General features: G+C 31.9%; 1 protein-coding gene across 1 annotated transcript in view; it reads left to right on the top strand.

The window, feature by feature from the left end:
* The window catches only part of LOC127070813 (cadherin-87A), a 122075-nt gene that overhangs the window by 53200 nt on the left and 46545 nt on the right, over nucleotides 1-22330 (top strand). Inside the window, exon 2 of the mRNA XM_051009263.1 lies at nucleotides 11597-11652. Within this exon, the coding sequence (XP_050865220.1) occupies nucleotides 11597-11652 (56 nt within the window). The remainder of the gene's footprint in view (nucleotides 1-11596; nucleotides 11653-22330) is intronic.

Genomic DNA, 22330 nt, shown 5'->3' with positions numbered 1-22330 from the left:
ATCGAACGCTAGATCCCTTCGGAATATCTTGAAAGCTACCCTTTGCTTCTTCCTCGTAATTTACAATTGATCGATATTTCTTTTTTGTTTAAAAAAGAGAAACAGAGAGAGAGAGAGATTTTAGCGAAATTCGATTTATTTCTTTAATTGGGATATTTTTTTGAAAAAATAAATGATAAGAATATAATTTAATAAGACAATTTTTCTTCGAATTTAGCTGTCAGTTTGCTCTATTTTCGTCTTTTCATTAAAAAAGAAAAAGAAAAGAAATATTATTCGATAAAAACAATTATAACATTTCCGACAATTTCGAACAGCTGTTCATTTTCTGTCTACATCTTTCCATTCAACAAAAAAAAAATATATGTTCGTTATAACAATAAACGATTAATATAATCAAAGAACGGAATTCCTGTTAATTTTAATCAACCGTTGATTTACAATCTCCTCTCTCTCTTTCTCTTTTCTCTTAATCGTGGTACGGTAGGTATAAACACATTTTGACAGGAAGACGCGCACCTAGGAAAACTCTCGTTGCGGAAGCAAGTCAGTTAGTCAGCCAGTCAGCCAGTCAGCCAGTCAGCTGTTAAAACTCACGTTATACATCTGTTTTTGAACCGTGGACGTCGTGGAAAATACGTGACGGCACTTCCGACGAGCCAATACGTCAACGTGACGCACGACGGCTTTTAATATTTCTGACTCTAGTACGAATTGGATTCGTCGTTTTCTCTCTCTCTCTATATATATATATATATTATATTATATATATTATATATTTCTCTTTTTCTATCCGTCCTTCGAAAATGTAACAAGAGAGAGAGAGAGAGAGAGAGAGAGAGAGAGAGAGAGAGAGAGAGAGAGAGAGAGAAAAAAAGGAACCGAAAGGATGGAAGTTTCTCTCGGGATATTAACTCGACCGCCTTTGAGGGGCTTAAAAGCGTTTAATTTGCCAAGTAACCGTCGACTGTGATATCCCTTAAGAGAGAAAGAGAAAGAGAGAGAGAGGGAGAGAGAGGGAGGGAGACAGAGAGAATAAGGGAAAAGTTTGCGTTTACAGAACGTGAAAGGCATTCGAGCGAATGCTTTGTAATTATGATAACAGACCTCTACTTTCCTTTCCACTCCTTTCCTCTCTTCTCCTCTGGTTTCCTTCGATGTACCTTTCAAATCTATTACCGTTCTGTCTATATATTCATATTTATCGGTTTTTACGTATGTATATGTAATAAAGATATGTACATGTGAATGTTAAATGCTTCACATACATATTCTTCTTTTAATTGAATTAAATACCTGTCTAAGATTTTATTGTGCATACTCTGATAACGCTTTTAAAGACATTTCAGTGCATTAACTTACATATTATATACACGTTTATTCATTTACGGATAAGAGTTATAAGATATCTCTAAAAGATTTAAAGGCAACTTGTTTATTTTTTTCTTCTAAAAATTTCCAAGTAAATTTCTGTGAAAACTTTTTATAGAAATATAATATATATATAAGATAAAAGATAAAAGAATATATATATATATATATATATAAGATAAAAGAAAATACTTATAATTATAAATGGAACTTAGATTAAACCAATCATGCGATCGAGTAATCGCAAATCAAAGTTAGAGGTATGAAACGTTTAGATTCATTTTGATTAGGATGACAGGATTTTCCGAGTAAAGGACATCCAGCATCTCCGCTATCTTCTACGTGTCGTATAGTAGGACTATGAGGCTTGAAAAGCGGTGACGAAGCTCTGGCACGAGAGACACGGTTACGTGCAATTTGCAGAAAGGACATTACCACGATATCGTCCTTTTTACCTCCCCCATACCCCATCCCCTATCTTCCTCTACCCCCATCCTTCGTCCCCCATCCCGTATTCCCTCAACCCCGTTCCTTTTCCTCTTCCCTCTTCTTCCTTCTTTCTCGCTACCTGAAACTCTCTATCTCACTCTTTCCTACACACTATCTACTCGTTACTCCAAAGCTTCCCTCGTAATAGGTTTGACGCAGCGTTTTTAAGCAGTAAAAGATAGCACTGCATGGCAAGCTTCTCTAACACTCGGAATGATGTGTGTGTATATATATATATGTACGTATATGTACATATATATATACTTGTACTTACTTAGTTACACAAGTATATAGTCAGTCACATAGGTAGAACGAATACGCGTGCTCTTATTATTATTTTATCCTCTTTCCCGTTGGTTCTCGCGATTAACTCTACGTGGATTTACTGGGAGAGGGGGAGGAGAGGAAACGAGTTATTTTCTCGAAAATTTCGTGTTCTGTTATTATTATTATTAGTATTATTATTATCGTTATTGTTATTATTAAATCTTTCATGAATTTTAAGTTACATTTTTAATATTTTTCGTGAGATGGAATATTCTTTTTTCTTTTTTTCTTCCTTTTCTTTTACTTTTGAGAACAGTAGGAATGTGTAAAGCGAGAAAGATAGGGATTACTACTAATTTATGTTGCTTCTTTAATAATCTCCAATTCTTTTTTCTTGTTGTTTTTTTTTTTTTTTAATCAGGTTTGTTTCATCTTGAGAAATAGTGGAAATTTAGAGAATGAGAGAGAGAGAGAGAGAGAGAAGTCTTTATTTCTTTTTTGAAGAATTTTTTTCTTACTTTTAAGAATAAAGAGATGGAGATGGATTGACGAGGAGAAAAAAGATCAAGTTTCGTTCTTAAAATTCGTTTATTTTAATTTATTTAAAAAAATAATGGTAATGTGGAGAGAGAGGAAAGAAAGAGGGAAAGAGGGGGACATTGACGAAGAAAAATGACAAAGCTTTGTTCTGCAAATGGTGGGTTCTCTGGTATAACAAATCGTCTTGGATGGTAGTAGTCCAGGTTTTCTTGAAGGTCCCTTTCGCTGGACAAATCCATGCTATATCTTGGTTGGATTCACTTTGATATCCCTGTTTCCTTATACGTCATTCCCTTGGCATACCCAATGGAAAGCGACAGGGATCATTCCAGAGAACATTCCTGGACACGACCAAGCTTCTTCGGTTTGCCGATCATACTCCAGAATTGTTCCATCATCCAACTGAAGATCGGTTACAGTCGTGGCTGTTTCACTTTGGAATGTTCCACCTCAGACAGGATTTGATCAATCAAATAGGATTGCTACAAATCGATTAGAAATATTATTGGAATTTTCTTATAGAAAAGATTGTTGCGAATTATTCGGCCTCTTAACCCGACTATTTTTTAATCGTGTAATTACGATTAGAAATATTATAGATATTTACGATTGAAAATATTATGGATTATTTTGATCGTGAGAAATTTTGTTGGAATTATATTGGAATTATTACGAATTTGTTTTTTCTTTTTTTAATTATATTACCCGATTCGAGATATTATGAAGATTTGAGTATCGTGGAATTGTTGGAATTATTAAAATTATTTCGAAATTTTTTAATCAACCGACTTGAGTAGAAATATCATGGGGATCTCGATTCTGTAAAATGTCATGGAATTATATATATATTATTATTATTATTTCGAATTATATAGTGCTTGCAGTGAACTCCGAGGTAGCTCTCTTCATTTCTTTACTTTCTTTATTTTTCTTTTTTCGTTATAGTTTAGTGAAATTATTTGGTAGAAAAAAATTGTTTTGCCAAGAGTCATTAACCCCTTCGTTCCGGAACGTTTGTGAAATAATGTGTTTTCCATGAATGAAACGGTATCGGCGACAACTCGCGATGCTGACGCGTACGGAGTGTTCACGATGCGTATCCGTGAGAGTGAATTTTTCTATGGCACATATATACGCTCTTCGTTTTTGTATATATCTGAGCGTGAATAATTTGATGACATATTGTATACATGTATTATACGCTCGTTCTTTATTCTATGAGTTTAAATTCTTCAAGGGCATATATATATATATAATTATATACATATACATATATATCGTATCTGCGTAAAACTACATTCTTCCAGGACGTATATATATGCCATTCGAAGCGAAATGGTTAATTCGCGAAAGGGACTATAAACGTAAAAATTCGAAATACGATATCGTCGATTCGTACTCCAGCAGACAGAAAATGACAGCGAATCGGATTATGTCGGATTTCTTTAGTAAAAATTGCTGGCTGTAAGCGACGTGAGCGATACCGATCTCGAAGGGAAAGCCAATAAACCGATATATCGACGACGACAACGACGACAACGAGAGCGAGAGACGTCAGGGACGAGAGGGGATAGGTCTTTAATATTCGCTCGTAGATTGGATTTGTAAAGGTAGAATTAGTTCGAGATCTGGGACCATGTTTTCTCTTCATGCTAACTTTTTTTTCCAGAGTAATATATCACTAAGATTCGAGATCGATTTATCCCATTTTCTTCTTTCTCTTTCTTTCTCAAATATATTTAGATCTTTCTTCTCGTTAGATATACCCGAGTCTCGTTCATACATTATTCATACACGTCAATTTTCAATTTGTGATAGCTGCGATGATTAAAAATTCAAAATTAATTAAATATATATATATATATATGATTCGATAAAAAATAATTTCTCTTTTTTTTTTCTTCTTTTTTTAATCATTTGCGAACACGATCGATAATTGTGATGATCAGAATTAATGATAACTATAACTGTATATATTTATATGCTCAATTATTATTTATTATTTCGTAAGCACGTTGAAATTAAAATTGAATATAAACGTGACAGCTTCCAATATTGGAAAAATACAAATTAACGATATAAATAAAAATTAAATACATATACTTAAATAAAAAAATATATATACATACACATTCGTATGATACGTATGATATGATGTTTTTATATTTCATTTAAAAACAAAATTATTTGATTGATTTTTTCCTTCTTCATTCTTTTTTTTTGTTTTTCTTCCACCACGTTACATCTTTACGGTTCAATGAATGTAACGTTAAATAAAAAAATATATATATAACAAAACGAATGCGTAAATTGAAATACGATGCCGAATTTGTCACGATCGATGCGGATTTGTACTTTAGAGCCGGATTTTCAATGCGCTGCGGACGTTTGGATCGAAACGCACAAGAACTGATTTAGTTGGGAAATATTTTCCCTGCCAGCCGCAAGCGTGTCACGGATTAATTCATTCGGTGGAAGGATTTTTCTGTAGGACATAAAAAGTGAAATAAAATAAAGGAAGAAAGAAAGAGAGAAAGAGAGAGAGAGAGAGAGAGGAATATGAAATCCTAGAGAACGCGTCGGCTTTCGCGTTTCTCGCATTTCTCACAACTACGAAATTTGTGCACGCTGAGATCGTCTGGTTCTCCTTCAGAATTCCTACGAATATTCGTCGAGTGTATATACATACATATATACATACATACATATATCAACTATAATTTTAATACTCCATGAACATTAATTAAGAACCTCTACGCCGGAAACTAAGTGCATACACTTCATTCTCACGTTCATTCATTATTATTAATCAATCAATTCGCCTCTTTCTCATTCTCTCCTTTTTCTCATATTTTGACAAACATATTTCTATTGTTTTCTGTTGTGCAAAATAAACATTTCGAACAGTTTTCTTCTTTTATACGAGCATTGCGTGTATTTTTATAATTTGTGTATTTTTTTTCCGGCACGAAGGATTACATATTTTTAATATCTTTTTTCTTTTCTGTAAAATAAAATGGACAGAACTTATAACAAGTATGTTTCTATTACTTTTTTCTCATGTGTGAAGAATAGGGATTTTAAATGCTTCTTTCTCTTTTTCTTTTTTTTTTTCTTCTAATATTTTCTGATGAAAATCTTTGTTTTTTGTTCAAATTAAAAGCGATCGAAATAAGAAAATTGATCTTAGATAGATCGATCTTAGACGAAAGAGAATATTTGGAGAATCAAAGGAGGTATATCGATTGATCGTATATGCTTACATATCTATATCGACGTCTTTCTTTACCCGACCTTTCGATAATTTTAATTTATTAAATAAGATGAAAATAAACTCAGCTCTTTCTCGGTTATATTATGCATTAGTCAGGATATCGATTAGTATTCATCGTTTTGAGGTCGAAGTAGTTTCTGAGATTCGATGCAGTTCACGAACAATGAATATCGACGAGTTCTCGATATAGTTTTGTTTGTCTTGAAAATTATTTGGTAAAACTAAGACCAAGTTTTTTCAATATCCTATTAGAACTTTTTTAAGATTAAATTGATTTTTGTCATATTTTTTTTAGTATCCTTTTTCCTTTTTTTTTCGATAGAGTCTTATTCGAGTTATTTGATAAATAATGATATTATGTCTACAATTAAATTATTGGACAATTATTTTATTAATAACATCGAAGACGCGATGAGTATTTCAAAATGTATTTTCCAAAAATATAAATGTATAATTTGTTAGAAAGTGAATTTTATTAAAAATTTAGACGATCGATTATTTTGAAAAATTTTTTTCTATGATTAAAAATAACTATTCAAATCTCCCTTTGTCTTTCTTTTGTTAGTCTTTTTTAGAAAAAGAAGGAGAAAGATATATAAGGAAGTCTTATTAGTAAGAAAGAATTTCGAATAGAGAGTGAGTCGTGTGTATGTTTATGTAGTACGTGCACTGTCGACTATCGTGAGCCAATTAAGTCGGACGAAGCGAGACCGTACTAATTAACACCCACAACGCGACCAACCTAGACGGTCAGACAGTAGCAACAGCAGCATCGACGACGACGACGACGACGACGACGACGACGACGACGACGACGACGACGACGACATAGTTGGTGGCACTTCTCTCAGTACCATCCTTTGCAAACTCAACGACGATGAGAATACCACAAAATTTGAATCTTCGTAGATACTTTCGTAGTGAAATAATTAAGATCTAATTGTGTATTAATTTAATCTTGTATATAATCGCACATTTATGAATTATTTTTTCTTCGAGATTAATTAAAATTTCTCTCTTCTTTTTTTAGTAGATTTTTAGAAGATCGTTATAATTTTCAAATAGATATAAGTAAACTTTTTTCACCTTTGATGAAACTACGATTAAAAAATATCATTAATCATTTATATTCATATGTGGAAGCATTTTTCATTCATAACTATTTCATTCATTAATAATTTCATTCATTTTGAGACACGCTTCACATTATTAGTCCTGTTGTAATTCTTTTTATTGAATATCGATTCAATGTTTTTATCGTGATTTAAATCACTATAATTTCTAAATGCTGTCTCATCAAAAAATTACAATATTAAAACGCTAGTAGTATTAATTAACAATTGACATTCATGGATTATTAACAAAAACTATCTACAATTCTTTTCTTGTCTATCGCTCTTCATTCTAGTCAATAATAATTATATAAATCATTGAAATATTGATCGATATCGATCTCGATGAAGATTTGATAGATCAAATTTTTATTACTTTCTTGTTTCTTTCTTTTTTCTTTGTACATACATAAACATCTGTAGCTATTTCTCGTTCAATCGGTGATAGAAATTTCTTTCTCTCTTTCTCTCTCCTGCTGTAACCAAGAAAAATTTTCAATGTAATCGCGTTTCAATCGTCAGGAGTACCGCGTTATCGATTTTACGAAAAAGCTATTTTACTTCTCCATTCTCCCGTATATTCCCGTGTACACTCACATGTATTTCGCCTTTTTGATACGAATACTACCAGTACCTACCCGATAATAATACACGTTTAGCGATAACGCCATAAATAATACCGAGATTCGATTCTCTCTAAACCACGCCCCTCTCTCTCTCTTTCTATATGCTGCATATTCCATCTATCGTATTATATTATTTATATGGGGAACGTTAAATCGTGCATATCCCTGTTTGATATCGAAAATCCTCATAGATTTGTTATATCGACGTTTGCTTTCTATCCTTGTGTAGGTGTCCACGTCCGTGTGTGTTTTCTCATCGAGTTTATTCGATACACAAGTAAATTCATTATTATTGTTATTATTTGGTTTCACAGATGAACTGCATTTTAAAATTATTGAATCAAGAATGGTTAAAAATGATTTCTTTTATCTGTACCCGCGTAATCTTTTATTTTTCTTTTTTTTTGTATTTTCATAATAATATCGTTTACTTTTTCTTCTTTGTCTTTCTTTTTCTTTTTTTATTCTTTTTACAAATTTGTCTTCGTAAATACGCACATAAACATATAAATTATGTAGGTAGTTTTATGCACCCTCATTATTAGACGCAAAGCTTTAAAAAGATGTGAATCATTTTTATTATTTCACTTTGAAAAGAATAGAGAAAAAAATGCATCTCGTTAAAAGGAAGGATTTGTATTGTGAACAAGGGCGAAGTTTACTATTTTGAAAAATGAAAAGTGGAAAGTCAAAAAATAAAAAATCAATGAAAAGATAAAAGAAAAAAAGAATACGGTACAATAGCAAGGATGAAAAATCTGACGTTGTTTATGATTTAGTATACAACATAGAGTTTAGAGTTTTTTCAGAGAAATCATTGTTGGTGCGTACACATATACATACATACATACATACACACACATATATAATATATATATTTATATTTTATATATATACACATACATATATATATACACAAAAATTCAAAGCAAATTCGTTCAGCAATGTACTCGGACGAGTAATTACGAGGCGACGAGCTGCGAAACGACCGACGTAAAAGTAACGCTTGTATAAAATTTCTCTACCCGTTACGTTCGTTCGTTTCACGCTTGGCCGCTACTCTCGATTGTCATCGTGGTTTTGCCAAATAGGAAAAGCGTTCTCTTTTAATGGAACACGCATATGCATAAACGAATAAATAGGTATTCCCTTTTGTGTCCAATGTTTCAACCTATGAATATTTATTATTACGTTCTGAGCGAATACTTAATTTCATAAATATTTTGTAAATGTTCGTTTAAAAAAAGGAACAAAACCGTCGGGGGGAGGTAGAGGGCGCGATTGGATGAGAAATGACTGACGCGCGCATTTTTTATTTCGATTTCGATTTCGATTAATTTATCGTTGTTTAATTCAGAATGGTATAAAAAAATCAATAAAAAAAGAATATCGTAATTAAAAAAATGAAATTTAGAATTGTTAAGAAGGATGGCGGATAAATTATAGCTTTTTTCTCTCTTTAACCCACGTCATTATTCACTTAGAAAGATTCATTGTACATAGATATTTGTTTAAGAAATATATATATATATATATAAAGAAAAAATGTTTTCTATCTTTTTTTTTTCTTTTTTTTTTAAGATAAATAAAACACGCGAGAGAGAAAAAGAGAGAGAGAGAGAAAAGAACGAAAATATTCGCAATATCTTCTGTCTCTTTTTATTTTATATTGCACTTTTTATTTAAATATAAATTTATTGAGAATGACGTTTATTTAGAAAGAACGATTAGAGACAAGCGACTTATAAAATAGCAAACTAGGCCATACACCTACACACGTGTGATAAGAACAAAGATAGTGTAATCGGTTGGTGTATCTCTCTTTCTCGAACAACTTAGAGTTAGGAAATTGCCGATAGAAGGAACGTTTTAGGAGAAGGAGCATAGACAGATAGAAAATAGTCAGCGCGTCAAGCTCGTCGACCGATAGAAGTGGTACTTCGTCACCTAAGATGCATTCTGCCGTACGGAGAACTCCTACAGGACGAGAATAGGCTAAAATAAGAGCTCGAAAGAAAGAAAAAGAGAGAGAGGAATAAAGATAGATAGACAAAGATAAAGATAGAAAAGCGTTCGATCGTTCCAACTCCATTCGATTATCCTGATAAAGTCCTTGATAAAGTCGATCCCAGCCACTCTCTTTACTTTCGACGCTGATTAATGCGAGCTCGGGGCCACACACACACATACATACACATCGGAAACCCAATGAATTATCTTGGAAACAAAGATTTTCAAGGGAAATCCATCGAACCGTTTTACTCCTACCGCCATCACGAAAATGCTAATCCGGAACATTATTAATCGGTTCGTTCTTCGTTAGATATTTGTCATTATTCCCCATGAAGAGAAAGATTTATCATATCGATTAGATCGAAAAAAAGTTTTTAATCGAGGACTTTATCTTATTTGAAAATAATCGATTCCTATTTTCTCGTAGTTTGAAAATCCTCAGAGTAGGTGTATAACGATAATCGATCATACTTATTATTGTCCGTGTCGTAAAACTGCAAGCCTAACTTGTAAAAATTACAAACGTAAATAGAGTCTCGAGAAAACGCAATTGATTTTAAAAATTATCTACGGCTCAAACGTCTATTTATTTTATTCCCTTTATTTCACGTTATTAATTCACGGAGAAAAAAAATTGGACGAGTAAAGTAAGGATCTCATAATCTTTTTATTTGAAAACGTCAGTGTCTATTTGCAGTTCGTTAATAAATTTTCAAATTGCTCGTCTCTCTTTATACATAATTAATGTTTGATCGAATCATTTTCCATTTTTCATTGTTTCTTCTCCTTTTTTTCCCCTTTTCTAACTATCATTCATCATTAAAACAAGTAATCGAGAAGCTCTTTATTTAATATTACATTTCAACTCGAATTTAACGTATTGCGAAATGTAATATAAATCCTACAGACGCGTAGATATTACATATAAATATCATTCGTCGGAATTGAAGAATAAATGATTATTATTCGACATATATTAATATTCCATGGAAAATGTTATATTAATAAATTAATCATCGTTATCATCGTTATCATTGTTATCATTCTAATGGTGATTTAAGTACGTATTAAGGGATAACAATGCTTGTGCTTAATTACCTGAGAGAGGACGAGGGAAGAAGATACAGGAATGTTACGTTGAAGTTTAACGAGGCTAAAGGATAACCAAATGAACGGTATGTGTGTACGCGAGCTTGTGTGTATGTGTCTGAGCCACGTGTACCGGCATTTCCGGTTTCGCGATAGGAGCGTTATCGTTCTGGGTGCTCTGTCAACTTGACGAAGGGGAACAATAGGAAGGATAAAATCGAGCCTGCAGATTCGACGGCGAAACACTGATATTCCACGTACGTCATTTCTCCTACGTCACTCACAAAACCTATACACAAATTATGCATGATAGGAAGCGAGAACAAAGACGTTTAGAAGATTAAACAAATTCTTAGATAATTATAAAAATCGACCGAACTCTTTCGAGATTTCTGCAATTCTACGAACTAAGTTTGTTGCTTTTGAAACTTCAAAATATAAAGAGGAACGAAAGATTCGGTTAACAGGATTCGTGATAGGGTAATTGATTTTGAAAATCATCGTAGAAACTTTTGAACCAGCCTTTATATGTAGGTGTATGTACATATGTGTGGGTAGACGTGAACCGACGATTGCGAAAGCGATCTAATATTAATTCTAAATGGAAATTTTCGTAAGAGCGTTTTTCTTATCCGTCGACACGCGCTTTCATTAAAATTTTTTCAATTATGGAGAAAAAATACCAAAAGAAAGAAGACAGTGAAAAAGAAATAAACAAAAAAATTAATGCTAGATCTCGGATTGATCTAAACGATCTCAATAAAGGGATTATTTGTGATAAACATTGTTAATTTTTTTTCTCTTTCTCATTGCAGGTTTCCAAGGACTCGAAGAGCCATCTTGATAGTCTTTTTATTCATTTCTTCGACTGGTAAGCCTAATCGAATTTTAACGTTAACATTATTCAATCCACATATTTATATATTCCATCTATCGACAAGTAATACCAATAAGTATAAATTTTAATATTAAAATTGTAACAGGATATCTATTATTTTTCTATTATTCTCATCTCCGAATAGAAGATCGAACTGTCGTGTCTTTTCTCGAATGGATTCAAACGATCGGAATGGAGAAACGTTTAAATATTTTCTCATCGTCGTGAACGAACTAGGACAACGGGATAAAGTGTTCGAACAACCGCCGATAGTTTCTTCCTCTCTCTTTCTCTGTGTGAATGTGTAAGAGATAGAGAAAGAGAAAGAAAGAGAGGTAGATAGATAGATAGATAGATAGATAGATAGATAGATAGATAGATAGATAGATAGATAGATAGATAGATAGATAGATAGATAGATAGATAGATAGATAGATAGATAGATAGATAGATAGATAGATAGATAGATAGATAGAGAATAGGGAATAGAGATAGAAAAGGACAACTAGAAAGACGATGGAAAGCGTTTCCTTTTTCCGGGGATGGAAACAGGAAGCTTCTACTGAAACATCTCTCTTGCTTTCTCTCTCACACCTTCTTCTGACTATTTTCTTCTTTATCTAACTTTCGGAATGATGAAACGTTGAGTATAAGCGAGAAATATATATATATGTATATATGTAGAGAAATATATGTATGTATGTATGTATATATATAAAAGAAACGTCTGCCTCGTTCTTTGCAAATACTTTTCTAGGGACATACAAGTAAAGGAGAAAGAGAGAGAGAAAATCTAATCTTCGTAGACGGGGTAGAAGTGCTTAAGTAAATAAAGCTGGAACTTAGAGAAATGTAAATGTAGTTGGCGCGACAAGTAATATCGAAAAACGTAGCCATATTCCTTCTTATCGTTTCTCCGATATATAGGTATATATGCGTATATATATATATATATAGAACGTTTCAGACACTTACATATCTAAGTTGGTTTAATATCGTACTTATCGCGTGTCGGATTTTAATATAGAATAAAATATAGATATTACGGCAAATATTTTATCGAAAATTTGTAGTCGATAATGAGATTAATCGATTTCGATTAAGAATGTAAAATAATTTGATTTACTTAATAACGATTAAATAATGTTAAAGAAAACTAATTTTTCAAGGGATAACGATATTGGACATTAGATAATTCTTTAAGTTTTCTTAAATAATTCAATTCGATGCAATTTTATATTCAATGATTAGTTGTGAATTTTCTTTCTTTTTTTTTCTTTTTTTTTTTCATCGAAAGCTAAGAGAAAAAGATATAATAAAAATAGGTATATTATATATACGATATATACACCTGCCAGTTATGAAATAAATAATTAAACGATTAGAGATAAAGAGTTAAACTATAATAATACATATACCAAATTTTATTTTTGATCGTGAATGACCAGAAACAAAAAAAAATAAAATAAAACAGAACTAAATAAAAAATTGAGATGAACTTTTAATAATCTCTCTGTCTCTTTCTCTCTCTATCTTCCCCTCTCTTTTTCTATCTGTCTCTTCTACACATTCACACGAGATTTCCGTAGGTTTCAGGAGCCCGTTAAATACGGCACCATCGAGACAGAGCAACGAGTTTCCGATAATGCCGGATGCAGCCGAGCGTATTACGGGATAATGCGTCCCTCGCTCAATAATACGGCGACTATTCGCTTCTCCGTTCGATCACGTTCGATCACGTCTAAAACGAGTCCCTGTTCTTTTCTTCCACGCACTCACCAACTCTACTACAACACCATCACCTTCTTTTTTACACCACCCCTATCCGACGGTATCCATTTCCGTTTTCCTCCCCTTCTTCTCTTCATTTCCTTTTTCATTATTCTCCTTTTTCTATTCTTCTTTCTATCTCTTTCTATCTCGTTATCACATTCGACATCGATATCTATCCTTTTCTAATCATTTTCACATTTTTATGTCACTATAGTATAGCAACACACATACATACATCATACATACGTACATACGTACGTGCATATATACACATGGAATTTGCTGTGTGTGTATGTATGTGTGGGCTTTGCTAGATAGTCGATACGATCGACATTAAACTCTCTCTCTCTCTCTCTCTCTCTCTCTCTCTCTCTCTCTCTCTTTCTCTCTCTCTCTCTCAGTCTCTCTCAGTCTCTCTCAGTCTCTTCCTCCCTTCCACATTCTCCCTGTCCTTCTCAGATCGTTTCAACCGAAATGTACATGGATCGTTAGTTAGCTCGAACTTACATGCATATGTATGTATGTATGCACGTACGTATGTATATATTCATATATGTATGGATAGATAGATCTAATAGGTACATATGTTTGTACATATGTTTGTACATATGTAGTATCTTCCTGTTATGTAGGGAGAGAGAGTATGCTCATGTTAACCATAAGCGAAACTATTTCGACGTATTCACCAACCATGCATGAAATTCCATTAATGAGGAAACTCTATAATTATGAATTATTCTCTCGTTCGGTTCTTTAGTTTTATTTCTTACATAGTTTCATCGTACCTTTTTTTCATAGGTTTTTATTGACACGTATTTTTATATATCTAATTAATTGTTGTATTCAATAAGTTAATAGTTGTTTTTTGATAACGTAGAATGAGGAAATATTTTCGCGACTGAAATTTCATTCTTGTGGTTACAATTTTTTTAATTACATATTATTACAAAGAACGTGTATAAAAATTATGGATTAATAATATGATTCATAAATATAAAAAAAAAAAAGAAAAATCTCAATGAAGAATATATGTTTATTTTTATTAGAGGATAAAATTTTAACGCGCTGTAACCTTGAGCAAATCATTTATAAACAATTTACTACTACGTACGTTTCATTGTCTATTTCTTTGTTTATGTTCTCTTTCTCTCTCTCCCTCTTTTGCTTTCGTTGTCATCGCTTTCGTAGTATTGACATTAAATAGAGAGATTCTTAGAAAAAGCTTGTAAACCGAAGGTCGCTCGGTCGAAAAACATTGGAGCTATTTATTCACAAGTTCGTACAGGATAAAGTTCTAACATTGTCGCTCGTCAGTCTACTCGTTGTTCGTCGTATCGAAAAGACGTAGAAAGAAAGTAACGAAGGAACTAATTACTGAAACGGTTTTAGCCAGTTACGTACGTGTAAGTGTGTGTGCGCTAAAAGAAACAGGATAAAAGTAGTGGTTTTCGTGGTCTCTTAGTATAACCACGTTAACGTTTAACATTTTCATTTTTTTCTTTTTTTTTTGGGATTAGAAGATAAGAAAATGAGAAAGGTAAGCGATGGTTAGCCAAAGTAATTCGTTTCTTAATATTCGTTCGTTTTAAAAATAATTAGAAATGTATTTTGAGTTAAGTATTTCGTTCGTTCGATGTTTATACTTAAGAAGATGATTTTTACACGATTTAGAAACGTTTGGAAACGTACGTAGATAATACGACATTTATTTTTAAGAATAAATGATTTAGGAAATGTAGAAAGAGATTAGAAGTTTTATTCGTTCGACATTTATTAAATGATTTATAAGGCGATTTAGAAAAGATTATAATTGTAAGCTCAAGTTTTATACATTCGACATTTGTCTTGAAGAAGAGGATTTAGAATAATAGAAAGAGTTAGAAACGTAAGTTAAAAGTTATGTTCGTTTGGAAATACATATATCATACTTTTAAAACGAGAAAGACGGAACAGCTGTCATAAAAACAATTATAAAACCGATTAAGAAGTCTCGAGTGATATATTTTTATAGGTCATCGATCTTTCACTATTATTTCTACCTTTTTAAGAAAAATATGTCAATCATGCGATTAATTTTCTCGAAGAAGAAGATTTTCCTTTCATTTTAGAAATAGAAGACGATTCTAAGAAAATCAAAGTCAAGAGAACATTGTACATTTACTTTTTCTTTTCTCTTTTTCGAAATTCTTATTTTCAACCCTTTACTATATCAAACTCGATCTTACAATCACGAGAAATACTCTACTGTTCTAATAGTTTTTTCTTTCTTCTTCTCTCTCTCTCTCTCTCTCTCTCTTTCTCTCTCTTTCTCTTTCTCTTTTTCTCAATCTTTTTTTGATGAATTTGAAGATCAAAGGAAATAGAGAAAGAGTAAGAAAGACTCTTGGAAAGCGTCCTAACTTTTACTTTCGTAATTTCCGACTTCGATACGGACTTCTCTACTTTCGACCTTAAGAGAAAAACATTTGGGTCTTTGAAATCGTGATATAAAGAGAAAAAGAGGTAGAGAGATGAAAGAAAATTTTGTAAATTCGAATTAGATCCTTCTAGAGGATGTTCCATAGAAAGTCATTTTAAAATCTCGTAATATCTCTTTGTTATTAGTATTATTTATGATTTAATTTTATTCTTTTATATCGGTGTGTAATAATTTCAGGTCTCTTTATAATATTATAAAATTATAATTAACGCATATTGGTATATAAAATATATAATTCTTATATAAATATATATATATATATATATATATATATATATATATTATGATGTAGTATATAGCTGCTATAAAAGAGGATAACGTATTAATTATATAGAATATCTCGAGTGTTTTTTCACGTAATTAAATTAATCATTCGCTCGTGAAAATATTAATAATAAAGAAAGCAAATTTGTAGAGGATTAAAAAAGAAAAACATAATGGTTGTAACGTAGTCGAATATAAATTTAGAGAGGATCGTAAAGGTTAGAACGTTAAGATTTTCACGGTAGAAAGTCGCTAAACTGAATAATTAGGTTTATTATCGGTAGCTGGGCGTATATTTCTGGATACACTCGGTGGAAAGGATTTACGTTAAGCCTTTAGTGCGCGTAAGCTTCCACAGGATAAAGATGAAGAAGAGGAAAATGGACGACTGAAAGTGAATGAATGAGAAAGAAAGAGAGAGAAAACCTAGTGGTGGGTCTTAGTTTCCATCGAGGTCATTCTCGACGACAAATGGTTATTTATTCGCTGTGGTTTCGAGTTAATCCACGAAAACCTACCTTCATTTTCTACACGTCTATGTTTCTATACTTTATCTCTCTTTCTCTCCTCCTCTCTTCCCGTGTATATATTATTATATTACGTAGATACACTTGAATTTATCCGCTAAAAACGTTTTAGAAGAAGTTACGATGACACATTTTAAACGACTCGATAATTCTATCAGTTTATTTTTCTTTTCTTTTCTTTCTTTTTTTTTTTAAATAATTTTTTTCGTATTTCATCTGGTCTCGTCAAAGTCGTCAAAGATCGAAAAATAATTGACAATTTTTTAAATTAATTTTTCATTGATAATTTCTCATCGGTTTACATAGTTCGTTGGTATTTAAATTTAATTAATGAATAGATGGTTAGATGTTAATGAGATTGTTTGAATGTAGGAATTAAAATAATTCAATATATATATATATATATATATAATTTCTAAATCATTGCACAGTTAGTAATTTCTAATCAGTTTACAGTTCATTGATTATTATATCTACTTAATAAGCAGACCGTATATTTCGAAAGAATGAAAATAATTCGATAGAATTTTTCAAATCGAGTATTCAATAACTTTTAATCACTCAACAAACAGATTTTACAATGGAATTAATAAATAAATTAGATATTTAAAAAAAAGATATAGAAAAAAAGGGAGAAAAATAAAATTAATTACATAGACGATTTTGAAATTGATATATCGTAATCACTTGTCGCTTTATTTTAAAGTCCAATAAATAAATAAATAGTGATATATATATATATATATATATATATATATATTGCGAATGTAAAAATATGAGAATAAAATGTAAAGAAGAAGAGGAATAAAAAGATGAAGAAGCATAAAAAAGAAATATAGCATTATGTATAAAACAACAAAGAAAGATAAAGGAGATAGGTAAAAGCGAAATATAAACAACAACGTGGTCGGTGATGGTGGTCTACGACGACATTTCGTAGACGGCTCGATAACGGCATTCTCTTTCTCTCACTCTCTCTGTCTCTCTGTCTCTCTTTTCGTGGTCTGGCAAGAGTAAAGAGGAGGTAATTATCCACAGCAGCCGGGACCTTTATCTCGCACGCCACAGACGCGACTATTTCCGACGTTTCGCCGTCCCTTTTGTGACGCTTCGTGGGTGGTCCAGGCTACTATCGCATCTTCTTCTTCTCAATTCGACTCGACTGTTCTTGACAACGCGAAGCAGTTTCCAAAACTATGTATACATACATATATATATATATATATATATATATATATATATATATATAAGTATATATAGTGTATATGTATTTATCACTCTGCCAAATCTAACACTCTATTTTTTCCTTTTTCTTTTTCTTTTTTCTTTTTTCTCTTTTTTAGAAGTTATCGAAATTATTTTCTTGGCTATTTAATACAGTTCGATTTAAAAGTTATATCGAAATTATTTTTCTCGTTTATTTAGAAAGTTCGATTTAAAAGTTATATCGAAATTATTTTTTCGATTTATTTAGAAAGTTTGATTCAGAAGTTGCATCGAAATTATTTACTTATCTATTTTCCAAGAACGTTTTAAAATGTATCCGAATATATTTCTAACGCGTTCGAATTATTTACCAATTATTTTTTATATTCATAGAGACAACTATCTTTAACTATCTTTAAAAATAGAATTCATATCATGTACGAGGCGTTCATTCTTAGAAACTTATCACTTATCCCATTGTTAGAGAATAAAAAGAACGATTTAGTCCTCTTTATATACCCAAGAGTTATCGATTTCAAAGAAATCGAGAGAGACAGGCTGATGAAATCCGAGAAATCCTTCTTTCGAGGATGTTTTAAGAGAATGATAAAAGACAGAGAAAGGGGATAAGAATAAAAAGAGAAAGAAGAAGAAAAAGTAGAAGACAGTCAGACAAGGATGAAGATAGGAAGATGCGAAAGGGGTTACGGCTTAAGTGATGTTCGAAACGGAATCGCGTTGATCGTCTCGGCAGGACGATTTTGCCGGTCGAAAGCACCGCAAGCTCTATTCGTCGCCTTTACCAGCTAAACCGAGAGAGACGCAGAGAGAGAGGGAGAGAGAGAGAGAGAGATAGATAGATAAAGAGAGAGAAGAGGGGAGAGAGAGAGGATGTTCTAGCTCCGTTCATTGAAAGCGCCGTTGAAAAGAGCCAATATTCCGCTCGGCTGCGCCATGCAGAGTTCGATTCATCGGGGAATTCAATTAGCGCCAGTTGCCGGAAACCTCAAGTAATTTGCGCCCAGCATCTCTCTCTCTCGCTCTCTCTCTCTCTATCTCTGTCCATCTATAGGTATGTCTATCTATCTCTATCCCTCTTCCTGTCTTTCTCTCTCTTCGTGTTCTGTCCTCGAATAGTCCTATCTCTATCTTTCATTCCATCATCCTCTATTTCTCTTTCTCTTCCTCTCTTGATATTTCCAAGCTTCTTCGTCCTGGTCCTCCACTTATATTAATCGAAATGTGTTTTATCTTTTTTCTTTATTTTATTTCCTTTTCTCTTCTTTTTGAATTGTTATACGAACAATGTATGTATATATATATATATATATATATATATATATATATATTCTTTCTTGGTTCGAATTGAAATGAGAAAAGTTGCGATAGGTTTGTATAATCGATTTATTTAAGATTTGCTTGCAATTATTTTATTGAATAAATCGTTGATTTTTTAATAAGTTTTCTTTTTCATTTTTCTCTCGTTTTTCTTTTTTCTGTCATTTTATTATCATATCATTTTGAATTCGCGATTGAGCAAAGAACTGTTAAAAACCATTACTCCGCGGAATAACAGTTTTATCCGAGAATTGTATCGTGTATGAACGAATTTCAATCTTATTAAAAAATTCATCGTACGGAAAGATTTTTCTAAAGTACGTGTCTATTCTAAGTGTATCAAGGATTTCCACAAGAGAGCTTGTCTAGATACTTCAGACGAAATAAACTCGACGTGTTGGTTGAGAGAGAAAAAGAAAGGAAGCAAGGGAACGTAAAAGAACGTGAGAGAACGAAAGTGTGAGAAAGAGAAACAGACAGAGAGAAAAAGAGAGAGAATATTTGCGATAACAGCAAAGGAGGAAATGAAGTTAGGGAATTTATGAGTCGATTTATTTTTCGAACAGAGGCCAAAACGCACAAGTTATCGAGCCAAGCAACGTTAAAAAGTTATATTCCCTTTCTCTCTCTCTCTCTCCCTCTCTCCCTCTCTCTCTTCCTCTTTCTCAGGACGTGATTTTTATCAGGAAGGTGAATTAATGTATTGTATACTTAAGGAGAGAGCCCAGGAGGGTCCATTGTTCTCCTGCGAAAATTGTGACGCCGTTTAACGCATTGTTCGCGGTGGGTGGTCACCTCCTCGCTCTTTTCATTCCAGAATAGATTACACTGCGTTGGTGTGAAAAAAAAGAAGAAGGAAAGAAAGAACGAAAGAAAGAAAAAAGAAAGAAAGAAAGAAGTAATAAAAGAAGAGAAAAAAAATAAATTTACGTCGTTACCGTTCCTAGTAACTTTTAGCGAAAAAAGGGATCATTTCAATGGAAAAAAAGAAAAAAGAGATTCAAGCACTATAATTATCTGAACAAAAAGTATTTCGTAATATTAATAATGATAATAATAAATAATAATAAGTATTATTATTATTGTTATTATTATTATTATTACTATTAATTCTAAAAATATAGATAAAAGATATTTGATAAATATTCAGTTCGTCAAATTCAAGTTGGATTCTGGTGTCTCTAGTGGGAAAGGTGCTTCGAATGGACGGACGATGTATAATTGTTTGCATGCTATATACATCGACTATTACTCTGAATACTACATATCTATATGCATAGCTTATATACTCGAGTAAAACCGATTGACCGTACAACCATCGTTTGCTAGAAGATCCTAGTACGTGCTTATTCTGGTGTATGAATTCACGCATGCACACACATAATATAGATATTTATATACATATATTCTTTCTCTCTGTCCTTATTGTTATGAAAATTTATAGATAATAATTCTGCAGTTAAAGAGCGCTTAGTTTTATTCGTTGAAATAGAAAGAAAAATGAATGTATTATTAAAAAGGGTTTCAACCAATTTTATGGATCGTTTTATCGATTGAGTCATAAAATACGAAAATACGAAAATGCACTTACGTTTGTGGGTATATTCTGTGTGTGTGTGTGTGTGTGTGTGTAGTATATGAAGTGCGAATTTTATAAGCTTTTCAATCGGATAATGAAATGGAATGAGAGAAAAAAGAGGAAGAGAGAAAGAAAGAGGAAATAAGAAAATAAAATAGTTCGTGTATGGTTATTGAATCTTTCGAAGGAAAAATAGGCAAGATGTTAAAATGACAGGCAGCTGCACCTTCTTCGGAGATATTTATGCACCGAGTTACGTACACACTTCACCTCTTTCTTTCTTTTTCCCTCTCTCTCTCTCTCTCTCTCTCTCTCTCATACCATGAAAGGTACACCCAAGAGGATTGTATTCTCGATGCTTCGGGTGAGACGTAATATAGGGAGGAATTTAATAATCCCTTAGCTAAAGACTCCCAAGTCGTACGTAATATCCTGGAAACATATCCTTCTTTTTTTTCCTTTTTTCCCTTTTCTCTCTCTTTTTTTTTTTTTCTTTCCTTCGAACGACCGAAGTAATATCGACGTGTTAACGATCGATGATATATCGTTCGATCATTGAAAATCTTTCATTTATTATTCGTCGAGCTTAATCGATTTCTCAAGTTATTTATTTATTTATTCGGTCGATAAATAATTGAAAATTTTTCATTCTTAAATATTCAATTATATTATTGTACTCTTATTTTTTGATACGTCTTATTTTTTACTTATTTATTTATTTTTTTTCATTCATCTACTTCATCGAGATCATGCAATAAACACTTAGAGATCATATAATAGTAACTTAATTAATGCAGAACCATATTTTATTCTTGAATTAAATGCTGATTTTTTTCCTCTTTCTTCTTTTTTATTCTTCTTTGAGAGTTATAATAACTCTTTCGGTTTTTTTCTTCTCTTTTTTCTTCTATATTTCAGCTGATTCGTCTTTTCGATTTACCAAAGCAAGTTATTCGTGCGTAGTCAAATTGATGCATCCAATTTCTGGCTGACTTTAAATTAAAGCTCCAACTTTTTTCTCCTTGAAGTTAGATTCGATTGGCTTCCGATAAGAAGAAGTATCAATGGCGGCATATAAGACAGATCGTTTCTCTGAGAATGAACTGGACTGTAACTGGGAAACGGAAAGAAAAAAAAGAAAAAAAATTCCTTGCAACTAGTTCGAAATTTCAAAATTAATATAAATAATATTTAAAAAAGAAACGATCATAGAAGTATATTGCATTTTTATTAAAAATATATATTAGACAAAATAACTTAATTCGTAGCTGGTACGATAGAAATATTATATGGACAATCCAAAGAAATGGTGAAAAGTTTAATAGGTCATTTAAAAAAAGAAAAAATGGTATTGCGAATTATACTTATTACTTGATTTAAGAATGAGAAGAGTAATTTGGAATTTTATTTTTTTTGTACAAATTAATATTAAAATTTTATTAATTTTATATATATATATATATATATATATATATATATATATATATAGAAGCTTATCCCAGATTA

The sequence above is a fragment of the Vespula vulgaris genome, chromosome 19, assembly GCF_905475345.1.
Source record: "Vespula vulgaris chromosome 19, iyVesVulg1.1, whole genome shotgun sequence".
NCBI lineage: Eukaryota > Metazoa > Arthropoda > Insecta > Hymenoptera > Vespidae > Vespula > Vespula vulgaris.
The sequence above is the reverse complement of the archived record's forward strand: the minus strand, read 5'-3'. Positions and strand labels throughout refer to the sequence as shown.